This window comes from Squalius cephalus (assembly GCF_949319135.1).
Source record: "Squalius cephalus genome assembly, chromosome: 19".
NCBI classification, from domain to species: domain Eukaryota; kingdom Metazoa; phylum Chordata; class Actinopteri; order Cypriniformes; family Leuciscidae; genus Squalius; species Squalius cephalus.
Genome location: NC_137140.1, coordinates 19612277 through 19630887, shown reverse-complemented (window position 1 = coordinate 19630887; position 18611 = coordinate 19612277). Strand labels below are relative to the sequence as shown.

At 39.1% G+C, this 18611-nt stretch overlaps 1 protein-coding gene across 3 annotated transcripts in view; it reads left to right on the top strand.

Annotated features, from left to right (window-relative positions):
* snx29 (sorting nexin 29) overlaps positions 1-18611 on the top strand; it is a 124948-nt gene that overhangs the window by 64316 nt on the left and 42021 nt on the right. For all 3 annotated transcript variants that reach the window (XM_079850491.1, XM_079850489.1, XM_079850490.1), the window contains exon 16: positions 15375-15491. In XM_079850491.1, the coding sequence (XP_079706617.1) occupies positions 15375-15491 (117 nt within the window). The remainder of the gene's footprint in view (positions 1-15374; positions 15492-18611) is intronic.

Sequence of the window (18611 nt, the reverse complement as noted above, 5' to 3'; positions counted from 1 at the left end):
TTTTTAAGTAATGGAATGAAATTAAGCTTGAATAAGTCTGATAGGTTGGGAGAAATGTGTTTTCCCAGATATGTGACATTGCCTATATTAAATGGGATATTTTGATGTTCTATACACTGTGATGTTTTATTTAATGGTAGAATTATAGATTTTGACCAGTTTATTGTGTAATCTGATATTTTAGAAAAATCATTAATAACATCGATAACTTCTATAAGAGACTTTTCTGGTTTTTGTAGGTACAGTAGGATATCATCAGCATACAGTGAGATTTTATGATTGATTTTATTTGTTGGAAATCCCATGATCTTATCATTTTGTCTAATTGCGGCTGCTAAGGGCTCTATGAATAATGCAAATAGGAGTGGAGAGAGTGGACATCCTTGTCTGGTCCCTCGTTGCAACTGGAATGATGGTGATATGATGTCATTAGTTATAACTGAAGCCTTAGGTGTACTATACAATGTTCTAATCCAGTGAATGAATGTTTTTCCAAAACCAAATTTTTCTAGTACGGCAAAAAGAAAATTCCAATTAACTTTGTCAAACGCCTTTTCCGCTTCTAGTGAGACAATAATTGTATTATTTTGTGGTTTGTTGATATTCATGATATTAAATAAACGACGTACAGTATGTTGTCTGATGAGTGACGTCCTTTGATAAAACCTGTTTGATCTGGGTGAATAAGACTTGAGATGACTGTCTCTAACCGTGAGGCTAAGGTTTTACTTATTATTTTCATGTCAGTATTGATAAGGGATATGGGTCTGTAACTTGTGCATAATAACGGATTTTTATTTGGTTTGAGTAAGACAGAGATTAATGCTGTGTTCATATGTTGTGGAATAGATGAGCTGTTTTTAATTTCTGCTGACATATCTAAAAACTGTGGTGAAATAGTTGACCAAAAATGTTTGTAGAATTCTGGGGGGAAGCCGTCTAAACCTGGTGATTTATTGTTTGGTAGTGCAAAGAGAGATTTCTTATATTCATCCTCTGTTATCGGTATTTCTAATTCTTCTTTCTGTATTGGACTTAATTGGGAAAGTGTTATGTTATGCAAAAAATTACCAATCTCTTTCTCATCTTCTTTTTTTATCATTTTCATACATATTTTTGTAAAATGTCTGAAAAGTTGTGTTAATATCCTGCAGTTTATGAATAATTTTATTTTCATTTTTAATTATAAGTATATGGGTTTTTTCCTTATTACGTTTAAGCAAATTGGCTAAATATTTTCCTGATTTATCTTTATATTCAAAATGTATAGACCGTAGTCGTTGTTTTTGAAATTCTATTTTTTTTATTTGTAATACCTTCAAGTTGATCCTTTGTTTGATTTATCTCATTTAATATTTGTTCATTGTGGTTTTGTGAGTATGTTTGGTGTAATATTTTTATTTTATCTTCAAGGTCTTTTTCTAATTTTTGCTCTTTTTTATGTTTAAATAAGTAGCGTATGATATAATCTTTCCTCTCATTACTGCTTTGGCTGTCTCCCATAATGTTGTGGCAGATATATCAGGGGTGTTGTTTATATTAATGAATGATGTCCACTCTCTTTTAAAATATTCATTACATTTTTCGTCTTGAAGTAGTGATATGTTCATACGCCATCTGTGTGAAGTTTTTACATTTCTGTTATTATAAAAAGTAAGAGTGATTGGTGCATGATCTGAAATGATAATGGGTTCAATTGTTGTGTTTGAAATATCAGACATAATGGAATTACTTGTTAAAAAAAAATCTATGCGGGAGTATGATTTATGAACTGGAGAGAAGTATGTATATTCTCTTATTGTAGGGTTTTTCTGTCTCCAGTTATCACCAAGTCCAAAATCTGTCATATATTGTTTTATAATTTCTGTAGAGTGCCAGGTTTTCGTCTGATTTGAGGTGTTAGATTTGTCTAGAATTGGATTAATAACTGTGTTAAAGTCACCCCCTATAATTACAGCTGATTGTGTAAATAAAAAAAGTGTGAAAAAAGGAAAACTTTTAGAACTTCGTAAGGGAGTGCAATTCTTAAAAGAAACATCCTTTGTTCGTTTAAATAAGAGAAAAGAACATTGAGAAACCCTTTTATTTCAGGAATACAACATATTTTAACTACTGTTTTTTTTCTTATTTTCTTATTTAAAGCTGCAATGAAATGAAAATTTTGCTTATTTATTTTGTGAATGCATGTTATATATCATACTGCGAACAATTGATTTGTGTCAGTTATTATGTTTTATCAAAATGTCAAGTCTTCCGGTGACAGACTTATGGTGATGTACTGTATGCCAGACTTCTCCAAACACTTTACATGATACTTTTGTAGTGTGGTTTTGGTGAAGTGTACTAAACTAACATTGACTGTGTCCGAAATTGCATACTACTATATAGTAGGGAAGTATGTGATTTCAGATGCAGCCATTGTTACGTGTGTACCTTACTACTTCTCACCGCAGATTCCTGATGGTTTAGACTTGAGGACAATTATTCAGAGTCGCCCCCTGTCGTTTCAAAGAATAGTACAACTGCGAGCACGTCAAAATATAAACGCCTTGTCCATTTGAGGCTCGCGCTGTGGAGCCAGTTGAAAGCATATTTCACGCTTGAGACCTCTTGGAGGTCTTTTGACGTCTGACGAACTGTTCTGTTTCAAGCAGGAGAGGTCCTAGTAATGACAAGAACTGCTGAAAATCCCTCTTTGATCTGAGTCTTCATTAGGGGTGTGATGTATGGATAACTACAGGGTTAGCATGTTTACTGAACTTCCGGTCTACAGTCTTCACTTCTGAAGGTATCTTAAAGAGGGCTCTGACAGCTGGTGTTTGTCGAGGAATATCTTTACAGCCACTGCTCCACCACTCCAGGCAGGCTAATGACTAGTCCAGTGATTTTGAACCAGTGTCATGTCAGACTCTCTGAGGCATTACATTCAGACCACAGTCCTCATCCACTCTACTATCCGCATGTTTTTAAGGATCTCATTCTCATCTCACTCATATTTTGTTGGTGGTTTTATTTTGGAAGCATTCACTGATGGCTTTTTAGAACAGCATGGGGTACATTAAGTAGGTCGTCATTAGGGCTATAGGCGATTAGTTAAGTTTTTTATTTTATTTTATTCAGAGGAAACAAAAACCAAACAGCAATTGTACCATTCTGAAGAGATAAAGTAATGGCTATTTTATTGGTAGGCCTTGTCTTTGTATTTACCCTTTTCACATTTCTAAGAAGTGGAAGTCATCATACTCTCCTAAAAATAAATGTTCTTTATTGCCATTAATGATTCCATAAAGAACCTTTAACTTCCATGGAGCCTTTCCATTAAGCAAATGTTCTATATAGTGGAAACAGGTTATTGAGAATTTTTACTATTACCTGCAGGTGTGTGATGGTAATTTTTAATTGATTCATTCTAAGAAAAAAAAAAAGGTTAACTTAAGAACTGCTTACTGAAAGTTTCTTTTACGGCATTGCTGTGAAAACGTCCTTTTCAGAGTTGCCAGGTCTTCGCAACAAAACTGTCCATTCAAAAATGGACCAAAAACATCCTTTTGGAGGTCGGTTGGAGTGCGGAAAACAAATTCAACCTGTGGCAACAATTTAAAAGAAACCCAATTCCACAGGATGTTACCCTTTAAGAGTGTAGTTGGGTAAACTTCTATAGTGGTGAACACACTACAACAAATATCATTTTTGTGTTCCCATTTGTCCTAATATCAAAAGAAAAAAATCCACAATAGTATTCCTATGACTTTCCAAAAAAAGAGGAAAAAAATATATAGAGAGATTGATTACATTGGTCAGAAGACAAAGATATAAAATTAGTTGTAGTGTTAAATGTGCCTTACATTTTTTGAAAATGAAAATATGAGGCATGGATGGACAGAGTGGGATAGGGGTGGACGTGCCTCTGATGGTCTTTTATTTCAAATACAAATTAAAATAGATTATTTGTGTCCATGGGGTGTGAAGTCCTTGTTGTGATGGTGGAATTAAAGGTTGTGTCGTGCTGAGTGCAGTAGGTCCAGAGACACTGGCTCGGGAGGTCATTGCCATGGAGGTGTTGCTTCTGTGTAGCGGCCACCTGTGACCATCAGGACACCTTGTGCACAGGGGAGACTGGTCTCAAGTACTTCATAGCTGTGACCCGCCTCATAGCACCACCTGCTCACATTATACCATCTGGGTTTGGGACAAAATGAGAGTCATGACATTGACCATATAGTGAGAAATACATTAGGAATATTATTGCAGACTTCACTCAGTGTAGGCAGGGGACCTTCTAATGTGATTTCTTGTTCAAATTTGGTTGATATATGGCATATCTAAATGCAAGTAATGATATATAGTTGTAATCAAAATTATTCAACCCTCATTGCAAATCAGGTTTATTGGCAAAATTTACAGACTTTCAGCTGTTTGCAATGAACAAATTAACATAAGTAATTGAAATTGCTCAACACAATAAATGTTTCAAGTGGTTTCCCTAAATTCAACTGAAAATGCAACTTTTAATGACTTCTGCAGTCTCAAAATTATTCAACCCCCTGATTAGAACCCTCACAACAGCATTGTATAAAAAAATGTATACTATGGGGCTGTTGAATGCTTGAATCTGATTGGTTGAAGAACGTTAGAAGGCATGCAATTATTTTCAGGGAAACACACAGCTAAAGTAGTTCCAGGCAGGTCTTGACCGCATTAGTTCCATATCACTTCGCCAAATTATTTCAGTTAAGGCCTACAACAGCAAAGGAACCAAAACCCACAACTACACACTGACCAAGCAAAAAAATTGATTAAACAATAGGATAAAAACAACTATTTATTTTCAATGTTTTTTTTTGCCACAAAATTTCGTTATTTATTAAGCACATAATCTCTTCCGCTTTCTCTCCCAGTCAACCGCACACACATACAGTACAGACACACACTCGCACAGAAACGTTTTGTCAGCTCTGCTCTGATGATTTTATCAGTAAATATAGTTTAAGGACTTAAAAGCTACATGACAATTCTCTCTAGCGATGTAATAATGGCACTGGCCCTGGAGCAGATAAACGGACAGTTTCACTATTAGTAGAGACGCTGCTGCCGAACACTGTAGAGAGACGCACCGAATCAGGTAATTCATACAAGCTTAATCTCTCTCTCTCTCTCTCTCTCTCTCTCTCTCTCTCTCTCTCTCTCTCTCTCTCTCTCTCTCTCTCTCTCTCTCTCTCTCTCTCTCTCTCTCTCTATCAGTGGCTGAAGTCTCCTTTACTAGCTCTAAAATTACGTTTTGGAATTAGCAACGGAGGCTTGGGATTAGATGCGTAAGAAATTAGTCCTACACACAAGAGCGTTTTAAGGACAAAAACCTGACAAACGTCTTGAAATACGTCATCTGAACAATGTTTTGAGGTGTGGTAACCGTAGTATAAGGGGAATAATTGACAACTGACAGTTGAATTATTGAAAAATAATGCACACCCGAGATGTAACGGCCACTCCGCTTCCATTTCCACCCGTGCAATTTTTTTTCTAATAAATCGTTAAATTAAATTATATATGTATGTATGTGGGTATGCGTGTATGTGTGTGTGTGTGTGTGTATGTATGTATGTATGTATGTATATATATACACATATATATATATATATATATATATAGAGAGAGAGAGAGAGAGAGAGAGAGAGAGAGAGAGAGAGAGAGAGAGAGAGAGAGAGAGAGAGAGAGAGAGAGAGAGAGAGAGAGAGAGAGAGAGAGAGAGAGAGAGAGAGAGAGAGAGAGAGAGAGAGAGAGAGGTTTCTAATCGTGTTAAACGCATTTAGAGGATGTATGTTCATTTTCTTTGTTTGATATACTTTTTGTAATGAACTCCAGTGTCAATTGATGATAATGATCATTCTTCAACTTAACTGATTTCAAAGCTCAGATTCTCTTATACTCTCTAGTTCTTTTATTCCGACTCAGACTCTATTGGGGCCTGTGTCCTTATTCCATTCTTGTTTTATCTCTACTGCATTTTTACCCATCAGTTCAAATCTTCTTTGCCAGGCTGAACTCTCCCTCTGTCAGTTAGTTTTTGCCTGGGGAAGAAAGTGATAGCAGCACATTCACTGTCACACTTATCCCCCCCTCCTCCCCCTCTCCTCCCGCCCCAGTCCCTAGCTCTTCCTCTGACACTTCAAGTCTGTTTGTGTTTGCTAAGCCTGTCTTCTAAGCTCACTCCTCAAACTTGTTTCACATCCAATTACGAGCATTAGAGCTGCAGCGGGCCACGCTAAACCCCCCCCCCCCCCCCCCTCCTGCTTTGACCAAGTTTTTTTCTTTCAGGACACCTGGCTCAGCACTCGCTGACAGCCATGCAGACGAACTGTCAGCAGCACCTGCGTCTGAAAGTAGCACTGCTCCAAAGTGCTAGCAACAGCTTTACCCCAGAATACCAGGGACCTGTAATATAACCTGCTGTTGTTGGAAGTTTTTTTATTTATTTTTTTGGTCTCTGTTAACCTCAAGACTGAATTTAAGCCCCAAAACACACCATGTAGTTAATCATTGGCTGTGTTTGAAACCGAAAGAAGCTTTGCTGTCAATGACTATGTATGAAGGTTCCCCCTGGTTTCAGACAGGCTTCCAGGGCACCTTCATGTATAATGATCTAAGGCAAATCAAGTGTGAGCTTTTGGAGATAGCCAAGTGAATATTTAATGTTTTTTTTTTTTTTTTTTCAGTAGAAATGGAGTCATAAGTAAAAAAAGGTTTTTTTATAAGAAATGAAATTATAAATAAATTTGCTCCTTTCATCCATTCCTTCAAATGCCACTTTTATTCTTTCCACCAGCCTCATACACTGGATTGTGGGTATCATAGGGAGAGAAGGATACATTTTTGCAGTCTACAAAATCTGACCAGGCATCTTAATGGACAAGAATGTGATTCAAAGATTGGATTTGCCGCTTTCCTACTATAACATTTGTATACTGTCTGTGAGATTTTCAGTGTTAAGATAAAGCCATCCTGTTTAGTTCGGCATTCAGGGTTAGGAATCAACAACCTGTCCTTTTTTAGACATCTAATATACACCACTGTTCAAAAGTTTCATATCAGTAAGATTTTTTTTTCTCAAGAAATTACTACTTTTATTCAACATAAATCCATTATATTGATCAAAAGAAAGCGTAAAGGCATGTGTAATGTTACAAAAGATCTATATTTTAAATAAATGTTGTTCTCTTGAACTTTCCTTGAACTTAAAAATGTATCACTCTTTCTACAAAAATATGAAGCAGCACAACTGTTTTCAACATTGATTATAGTAAGAAATGTTTCATGAGCAGCAAATCAGCATATTAGAATAATTTCTGAAGGCTCATTTGACACTGAAGACTGTAGTAATTGCTGCTGAAAATTCATCTTTGCCATCACAGGAATAAATAATTTTTTAAAAATATATTAAAATAGAAAACGGATATCTTAAAGGTGCTGTATGTAACTTTTCTACTAAAATGAATCCTTTTTTTATTGCCTGTGTGTGAAGGGGTTGTAATCTCACATTAAAATGATCCACTTTGCGGGTTTTGCTATTACCTCGGAAAGCAAGTATTCTTATTTTTATGTGAAGGTGCCGGGTCGGATTTACCGCGAAATCCAGTGACGTGACCTGCACGCGCGCTCCCGAGCCTCTCGCCTCGTCTAGCCTACTGACTTTGCACTCAACAGCGACGACACTGCAACTTATAACACTAAGAAACGACCTGCTCCCAGCACAACACAGACTCCAACACAAACTCCACATATTGATAAAAAACAACCAAAAAAGTTTTTTCTGCTGAAGCTCGTAACGTGAATCGGATGAACTTCGGGTGAAAAAACACGGCTCAACATCGGCAGGGCATTTGAATCATGGAGAAACCTTATCTACAAACCTAGAATGTACATTTCCTGAAGAAAATGTGAAGTGGTGCTTGCAGTGGCAAAATTCGGCACGTTTGCTAGGGTTCCATACTTATCATGGTACGAGCATGGAGCATTAGTTCAACGTCAAGCTGATAAAAGTAGCCTATTATTGTAACGTTGCAGTGGGAGTTTACCTTAGTTTCCAGCATGTTGTGTGATGCTTTCTCCGGTGTGTTGCGTCTCAGTCTGGCCAGTACCCACAGTGCTCGCTCATAAATTCGAGCACGCGCAAGAGCACGCGCTTGTAAACTTATTGGTTGCAATCTGAAACACCACCGCTAGAGGTCACTGAAAACTACATACAGCACCTTTAAATTGTAATAATATTTCACAGTGTTTCTGTTTTTACTATATTTTTGAGTTCCGTGTCTTAGTGAACATATGAGACTTTCAAAAACATTAAAAAAAACTTTTTAAAGGCACCATAAATGGAATCCAATGTGAAACATATATAAATGTTATTTTTAATCTATTTATATTGATATATACCATAGTCTGCTGAATTTCTACATTATATTTCTTCGCAAAAAGGGTGTAACATTGCTGTTTTTGAAGTAATTAAACTCACAACTTTATGTTTAGTAGAGAGAGATGCTGCACAGACGCAGGTAATTCACACATGCATCTCTCTCTATATATCATTTAATTAAAATAAATGTTATAATTCATTCAAATGTTATCTTACCGCATTACTCTCTGTCTTATTCAAAGCGGGCAGAATGCTAGATCTAGCGAGCCGTAACTGATGAAAATAACCATAATTTTTACCCTTCTGGTCAAATATTGCACTGTAAATGACCATGGTATAAGCGGGATAATCCACGGTTAGCTGTGCATTAAATGATTTGACTGCTTCGTGACGGCTGGTTCTTTGCCTCCGCGTTGTGCATTAAAATCGTTTAATGCACTGCTAGCCATGGATTATCCCTTACTTAATATTGTATGGAATTTATGATGCCTTTAATAGGTCTGTGAAAGTCATTAAAAGTATTAACACGCTTGTTTCTATCAATCTGAACATTTAATTTTTTGATTTGATATTTGTTGGTTATATCTGCTGTGTCTCTAAATTTAAAATGACCTCATCATATGACAGCAAACTTCTAGGGCAGAAAATGCAATAAAAAAAATTTTTTTTTCTTTTCATTTCATTTCATTTCATTTTATTTTCCAGACATTTATTTCTTAAAAGTACTAAAACTATTATTATTTGAACAATTTAAGACCAAAAAAATCTGAACTAGAATCTTTAACATTTGGTATTTGTTTGTTTGGTGGTTAAAATCCATTATAAAATCAGTTTTAAACAGTTGGAGTTTATTTCTTTCAAAGGCAAACCATCTGGCAAACACATCAGTTGCAAAATATAATATGTTGTGCTCTTGTTGTGCATTTACAAAAACTTCTGACGTATAGATCAGGTATAAAAATGAAAATCCATCTCCTCTAACTTTCCTCTCATTAATATGCTCTCATCTACTTGTGATTATTGCTAATAAGTGCATTATGAAAATGCACACATGCTTTTCATCCTTCTAGACATTTATTGGGTTTCGCCTCGGATTTGATTTATTTGAGAGATGCTATGCTTGTATGGTGTTTGTGTTCTGCACAATTGTTTTTCTTTCCTTCATGGAAATAATGACTAGGGATAATTGTGGAATACAGTATTCTTGATATCTGCGCTGGAGCACTGGGCGGCATGTAATTACAATGAGCGAATACAGATACAGTCATGCACTCGGATTCCTGCTAAGGCCAAGTAATGAGGTTTGATATGTTGTCTGAAGTGTGTGAACCTGTCGCCTGTTTAGATAAACCCAAAGTGCTAACACGCGGCAGCATAGGTCGGAAAATTCACCCAGCGAGCTGGAAGGACGAAGCCTGCTTATTGCTTACTGAACAACAAACTGATTAGCCCGCTTCCTTGCAGAGAATTAATTGTGTTCCTTGACGCTTAAAATTAATTTCCATTTTTTAATGTACTTTTTGAAGGCCTTGCCGCAGATAAATAAATGTGATTGATGAGAATACTACGAGAAGTGTGTCATGTGTAGCCACGACGACTGCAGGAGATGAATGAAGCCCGAAGCCATGAAAGGGCTCAGGGTGTGTATCGATCTGGGTGTGTACATAATTGTGTAGCTGCCGTTACTTCCCCTGTTTGTATCCAGCTTGATGGTTAATCAAACCTTTGGCATGGTGTGTAGTGAATGTTTGTTAATGCTGAGTGATTCGTGTACGTGCTGGTGTTCCAATACCCACAATCGCTTTCATGACAAGTCATAAAATATGTATTTTGAAGCTTAACGCTCTTTTAACATGTTAAGGGTAACTATTTTTGAAGTTGTCACACAAGCTACTAAAAAAAGACTTTGAGAAATGGATTTAATACTGTGAAACAGCTAGGTGCTATATAAAGCAATGCATTAGGCAGTGAAGTAGCCAGAAAGAGGGCCATGTCTGACAATCAATTACAAAAAGTTTTGAAGCTATTTCCGTAGTTCAAACTGCTTTGTGAGATTCTTTGAGACTGCCACCCACTCATTCAGTGCTTTTTAAAATAAATCTTTTTTGGAAGTTAATACCTGTCTGTTTTTGTAATGCCTAACCACCATGTCTATATGTGATATACAGTAGTCAACTTTTGAAGTGGATCAAAACCTTTCATCAAAGTTATACATGAATTTTGAACAATACCCGTTCTTGTCTTAGGACAACTTTAATTAACTTCTTTGATCCACTTCAAATGTTGACTACTGTATTTTTAGTGTGAAGTAATGCTGCTTGATACTATAGAAATATAGACAGATGAACTTGTAGACAACAAATGGAAAGCTAATCACTTGTGTTCACAGTTTGATTAATGCAGAATAAATGTTTTTGTTAGATACCATCATAAATAAGATAGAAGTAAAAATGATAAAAATAAGGGACTGGTTACACAACACCGTTTTGGGCGCCTGAAAATGCAAACTTTTGAAAATGGGATTCAAAGTGCAAGTTTTTATTTATTTATTATTGTCTGTGCAAAAACTGCAAAAACATGAATAGATGAAAACGTACTCGGTTACTAACGTAACCTCGGTTCTCTCTAGAAGAGGGAACGAGTACTGCGTAATATCTTACGCTAGGGGAAAATCTCTTTTCCGCGAGATATTGAAGCAAAAAATTATCCTTAATTTTGTAATAATGCAAAATGCGTTGCGGCAACATGCAGACATAGGCGAGACAGCTCGCACGCCCATTGGCTGCCCATTGGCAACTGCAGCAGCCTATCGAGAGAGGCCCCTCATGACGTCAGGTCCAATGAGGGCGCTTCGCGCCCACTACGTCACATCCCGCCGAAACGGGTGTGGCTTAGGCTTATAAATATAGCTCGATAGGCTGATCGAATCTGGTTTTTCATCGCCGAAGCGAACCAGAGCGTGATGCATGCACGGCAAGATACGCAGTCTTCTAGAGAGAACCGAGGTTACGTTAGTAACCGAGTACGTTCTCTTACGAGAGGTCTCTCGTACTGCGTAATATCTTACGCTAGAGGAACACAATGCAAAACGCCGTGCGTGCTGAGATCCAACACCAAAGTCCCAAGGGCAGGTGCCCGGGGCTCATATAGTGCATGATCACCAGGGACTCGCAGAGAGTCCGGGAAAGAGGGGCTAGAACAGCATCATTTCCGTAATAAGTAGCGTCCTATTAGGATCCAATTATATCAGGTGTTCCACACAGTCAGGGCGAAAACTCAGCCTGAACTGATGAATAATAAGGGTCTTATATTAGACCGAAAACAGCTTAGCCTGCAAGGCGGTAACTTCTAGGTTATAAAACCTAATAAATGTAGACGGGGAGGCCCAGCCCGTCACCGTACAGATATCTTGCAAGGCAATCCCGCTAGACCAAGCCCACGACGAGGCCATGCCTCTCGTGGAGTGCGCTCTGACACCTAATGGGCACTGTAGGCCCTTAGAAGTGTAAGCCAGCGCTATAGCATCGACTATCCATCTGGGTAGGCTCTGTTTCGACGCGGCTAGTCCCTTAGAATGTCCGCTGAACGAGACAAAGAGCTACTCCGTCTGTCTCTGCTACTCCGAAGCTTGCGTCCTTTTCCTCATTAGAGACCGGCAGGGCCGGCAGGGAAATCACCTGTGCCCTAAACGGTGTGTTGAGGGATTTAGGAACGTACCCGTGCCTTGGTTTGAGTATGACTTTCGAGTCATTAGGCACAAATTCCATACAGGTCGCGCTCACTGAGAGCGCTTGCAGGTCCCCTATACGCTTTACCGAAGCGAGAGCCAGAAGGAACACCGTCTTGAGCGACAGGTGTTTGATATCTATCGATTGGATTGGCTCGAATGGGGCACCTTTCATGGCTTCCAGAACCATAGAAAGGTCCCACATGGGGACTGAGGGAGGTCTGGGAGGATTTAACCTCTTAGCTCCTCTAAGGAAGCGGATGACCAGATCGTTCCTTCCAAGTGACTGGCCAAGCGTCGGTTTAGTAAACGCTGCTATGGCCGCCACATAGACCTTGAGCGTGGATGGGGTTCTGCCCTTATCCAGTAGCTCTTGCAGGAAAGAGAGAACCTCCGTCACCCCACAGTCTGGGGTTGATATGCCACGAGCTGTGCACCAGCTAGAGAACACAGACCATTTCGAGGAATAGAGCCGTCTGGTAGACGGGGCCCTAGCCTGTATGATCGTGTTTAGCACTCCCACCGGGAGGTTAGCGGGTACCCGTTGATGGCCCACACATGTAAGGACCATAGCTCTGGGCGAGGATGCCAGATCGAGCCCTTGGCTTGAGAGAGGAGGTCCCTCCTCACTGGTATTGGCCATGGGGCAGTGCTCGTCAGCTGCATCAGAGCTGGAAACCAAGCCTGGTTCTTCCATAACGGAGCCACCAGTAGAACTGAGCATCCGCTTTCCCTGATCCGCTCTAATACCTGAGGCAAGAGCGTGACGGGGGGAAAGGCATAGAGCGGGCAGTGGGGCCAGACGTGAGCCAGCGCATCCCTGCTCTTGGAAGAGAACTCCGGACAGTGAGCGTTTTCTTGAGACGCAAACAGGTCTACCTTCGCTCTGCCGAATGTCTTCCACCGCAGTTGGACTGTCTGCGGGTGTAGGGACCATTCCCCTGCCGGAACATTGTTCCTGGACAGTCTGTCTGGTCCTACATTCAGGTGGCCTGGCACGTGCGCTGCTCTCAGCGAGCGCAGGTTGTGCTGAGCCCAGACCAAGAGGCGCTCCGTCAGCCTGTAAAGGTTTCGAGACCTGATACCTCCTTGGCGATTTATGTAGGCCACCACCGACATGTTGTCCGAACGGACCAAGACGTGGTGTCCTTTCGTTTGTGGACAAAAGCGCCTTAACGTGTTGTTGACTGCCATCATTTCCAGGCAGTTTATGTGCAGGAGCCTTTCCCGTTGTGACCACTGGCCGAAGAACGGTCTGCCCTCGAGCAGCGCTCCCCATCCTGAGGTGGAGGCGTCCGTAGACACCACCTTCACACTCAAGGAAGTCCCCAGGTTTACACCTGACCGGTACCAGTCGGTCGCTTTCCAAGGTTTCAGAGCTGAGATGCATTTCTGATCGACCTTGAGGCGAAAAAGACCGGAGGTCCACGCTCGACGTGGTACTCGCGCTTTTAGCCAGAACTGCAGTGAGCGCATGCGAAGCAGACCCAACTGGAGTACTGATGATGATGCAGGCAAACGGGCTGTGGTACCGGCTTGTTTTCTGCAAAATACACTGGAACAGTCGCATTTTCTGGAACTGAACGAGCGAGAAGTTTTGGTGGAAGTCTGGCCGCAGCGGGACTTGAACACCGTAGTTTTCCTAGGCGGGCTAGGAAGACTTTGAGGCCTCGGGCTTTATCTCAATCTTCGGCTGGGGCTCACGCGGAGGGAGACGGCGGCCAGCAGAGCGAGAGCGCCATAGAGAATGGTAGCGGATAGCTAGAGAGCGTCATCATGTCTTGTGACGGCATTCGTTTGCAGGCGTGCATGTATTACAACAGGCTCGTTTACTGCAATATTGATATTTCCAGTCGCCTGAACTTAGGAGGGGACTGAGAAATGTGTGAGAAATGGAGGTTGGTCCGGCCTCGGTGGGACTAAAACACTCTCTTTCCTCCTTTCGCCGGTGAGTGACGCACGCAAACGGGGCGGGGTAGCTTTCTTGTAACGTAAAGAAATTATTACAAAATTAAGGATAATTTTTTGGCTTCAATATCTTGCGGAAAAGAGATTTTCCCCTAGCGTAAGATATTACGCAGTACGAGAGACCTCTCGTAAGAGAACAGTGACGTCGTGCATACGTATTTCAGTCTGTAGGCACGTAATATTTCTTCACAAAGTTACATCGTTGTCATGTAAGACTTAGTTATAGCTTCTTCTCACAGGCCATTAGAATACTTAACTCACTTTAAAATATACACATGCTGGCTGTTGGACTGTCGATACATGTACATTGAAAGACTGAATCACATATGCTGCTTTCCTTATGCTATGTGCAATATACAGTACTACTACATGCACTATACCCACTGTGTATAGTATTATAATTGTTGTATTACATCATGACGTGATGTAATATCAAACTCAGAAGTAGGACCTTCCCTGTTGTAATTGAAGGCAGCATTATTGCAACTTCATCTTTTCACTCTAAAAAAATCAAAACCAATGTTGAGCAGGATATTGGACCGATGAGATTCATAATAAAGCAAGTGACTGACAAAATTTCAGGACAAAACCACTCCATTTACATGGATGAGATTTAACATGTTGCATCTGGTTCAGATGCACTGTACACATTTATTTAAAGATTTGGCAAATTTAGCATTCTGGTTGCATATTTAGAGTAGCCTAAAACACAAAATTCACTTTATATTTCTTTTTGTTTTCTTGTTGTCCGTCCTTTTTCCTAAAATATAATTGAATTTGCTGTCTTATGGCATTCGCATTCACTTTCAAGATCAGGATTTATCATTACTCTGTTTTTTGACTCATCCATGCCTGTTTGTCTGGCCAGGTGCGGTCCGGCAACCAGGACAAACATGTCAAAAAGTGACATGATGCTTCTGTCAGGCAAAACGCCGCTAACCCAAATATACCCTGACATATGATTTCCATAAACAAATGAATGCAAGTTCTGAATAGCAGAATGGAGCCTGCCTCCACGTCTGTGTCACTTACTCTAAGCGACAGCTGACGAGTTGCCGGGCAGGTGTGAGACTCGCTGTAACTAGCAGTTAATGCTCACCGGCTGAACACTTCCACACCTGAGTCAAAACCCAGATAACTCATATTCAGTGTGCCTTTAAGAACTGTCACATAATACAACCTGCTTCAAGACAGCTGCCGAACACTACTGCTTTTTTAGCAGCCTATTTCAGTGGGAGTTTGATGCGAGTTTGTCAATGTGTGTGTTTTTAGGTGGCTGAGATGCACGGAGAGCTGATAGAGTTTAACGAGAGGCTGTACCGCTCCCTCATGGCCAAAGACAACCTGATTGGACAGATGAGACAGGAACTCATCGACCTGCGCGGTCCAGTAAGCACATGCAAGCACACACAAGCACACACACACACACGCCTCTCTGTGGGTGTGGGAAACCGTACCTTCATTGAGTGGTTGTTCTTTCTTCTCTATCTCTGCAGTCCAGGCACTCTGGGCAGATCGCTGTCTGCTTCCATATGTCTGCCCCCTCTTCCATCATTAACTGTCTGTCTGTGCCAATACACCATTACCTTCCTTTGTCTCAAACACATTTGCCTAGCTAACTAAACAAGGGCATATTATAGACCTTTTTTTAAAAAGAGCTACGAATGTTTCGACTTTTTGTTTATATATATATATATATATATATATATATATATATATATATATATATATATATATATATATGTATATGTATGTGTATATATATATATATATATATATATATATATATATAAATATAAGTAATTTTGTAAAAAAAAAATTATAATGATAGCTTTGTGAGAAGAAGCCAGATTTATTTATTTTTTTGTCTGAATGTAAATGAGATTTAAGAGCTTTGGCAGAGGAAAATGGGTTATACTTTATGTTAAGGTGTCCTTGTTACAGTGTAATTATACATTTATGTACTGTCGTAGGGTAAGCATTAGGAGCCAAAGGAGGTGATAGAGAAGCATAGGTGACAAAACACTGGCGACTGGTAAAAATTATTTGAAAAATGATTTGAATTGAACAATATATTAAAAGTTTAAAGTGTACTTTAATATAAATATAAGTAGATACAAAACACAACAAATTTACATAAATTCACAATAAAACACAAGCCACCTACCTAACCCAACTACAATAATTTAACAGAATCTAATAACTTAAAATAATTACAGTACTCAGGCATGAAAACTCCTCACTCCTCAGAAGTGTAGAAAGCGCGCGCGCGCGCGTATGGTTGCCAGATACTATTGAAAAGAGCGGGTAGAACACGTGCTCTTTAAACAAAAAAACTCTGACTGGGGTTTAAATGATTGATATCTGGCAACCGTAAGCATGAACGCTCGTAAAAACAGTCTGTAATATGTTGTCTTCTCCTTTATTCGACGAAAATAAGTGGTTTTGGTCAAGTTTTTATTTTTTTTAAACACATTTCAGTCTCGTCTTTTTTTGTCAACGATATTGCATGTGTTGATATATTCACAGTTATCGTTTAATGACGTGAGTGTCGTCTCTCATTGCCTTGTCTTGGTTAGGGGAAAAAAGGTCATCAACGTATATTTTTTCGTTAACGAAATTAACACTGGTGACGACAAAATATTTTATTTTTTATCTTTTTGACAAAATTTGAGACCCCCTTCGAGCCCCCCCGGACCCCCCGTATTTCGCATGGAGAGATAGGAGAGAGTGATGCACTGCAAAGGATCGGCTGAAGAGGAGAAGAGGGCAAGGCTGAGACATGCTGCTAAATAGAGAAAATGGGCCCTTGAGATTCTGGTTCAGGCGAAAAAGAAAAAATAATCTCATGCTGTGTGTTTTGTGTAAATACTTGCCTCCACACATTAAAATAAACAAATTAAATATGTTTATGTGTTATTATATTTTCTATTTATTCTTTGTGCAACTCTTTGGTAACCTTGTTTTTTAAAATGTGATATATATAAAGTTGATTGGATTGGATTTTTTGCTGCCGTATCCTTCTCACCTTTTTTTACCCCTGACCAGTTTTCATGCCTGAGTACTAATAACAACAAAGGGTTACACTTTATTTTAAGGTGTCATTGTTACAGTGTAATTATATATTTAAGTACTGAGTGATATTAAGCAACTGCATGTACTTACTATAGGGTTAGGGTAGGATTAGGATTTGATTGAGGGTTAGTTGCATGTAATTATGCATAATTTACTGTTATTACTATGGTAAGTACATGTAACATGTAACAAGGATACTGTAAAATAAAGTGTTACCCAGTACCCAGTAGTAATTTCGTAAAGAAATTGTATCTTGTTTTCTGAAAATTAATTGAGTTTTGGCTTAAAACAAGCAAAATTATCTGCCAATGGAGTAAGAAAAATGATCTTGTATTCAAATGGAAAATGAGAAAAATTATCTTAATTCAAATGGAAACCAAGATTATTTTTCTTACCTCATTGGCAGATAATTTTGCTTGTTTTAAGCAAAAACTCACTTAATTTAGATTTTTTTCTTCTTCAGAAAACAAGAAATAATTTCTTATGTCATTTTACTTGAAGAATCTTTTTGATATTTGGAGTGAAAACAACAACAAACAAGCATTTTTTGCAGTGAAAGGATTGTCATTGCTGCTTTCATTTTTTATTTTGCAAACTATAAATATATTGTTTTGCTAGTACTTATGTCTATTTAAATGTCTGAAACCTAAAATAAAGATTGTGTTTGAAAACACTGAATAGTTGAAATATGAAAAGCACTGAGCGTGTCCGTCTCTGGCTCAGCGCCAACCAAAGCGTGAAAACACATTTGAATTTTAGCAGTTGATCATGTGATCATACGTGTCAAAGGGTGGCACCGAAATCTGCGTTCTGATTCGGTCCGGTACATACCGGTCATATAGGTACCGGTGCCAATGGTTTCGGTACCCAACCCTAACGCACAGTGGTTTTAATTTTAATTTAAACGTTTAAATTTTTTGTCTGTTCCTCGCACAAAGCTATTTTCTGTTTTTGGATGAAGTATCCATTTAATTTGACCTGTCTGTCTCTAGTGGCATTCTCAGCCACAGTGCGTTTCACCTCGTGGCTTCCATCCATCCTCTCTCTTTCCTGTTCACTTCTTATCTGTTGGCCACTGATTACTTTTTGATACATCTGACGGCAGTGGCTTTGAACCATGGCCTTCTGTAACTGTGCTGAACTGTATACGGTGGATGGGTTTATCTAGCCTCCATGGCTCATGTGTCTGTTCCTCTCTGGTGCCACTGCCTGCCAAGATGCAGCAGCCTGTGAGTCGTGACCTCTGTAAATGCTGAAATTACCACACTTTCACCACAAGATAAGATGCACACTAAATAGGATTAGAGCCTGTTCTTGGTTAGGCTCATGTGTTTTCAGGAATGAGGGGTAAATGTGTAGTCATTTAGAGCTTAATGTAAATTTAGCTTTTTCCTCCCCTCCTAAAACAGATTTTCAGAATCAAAAGAGAAACAT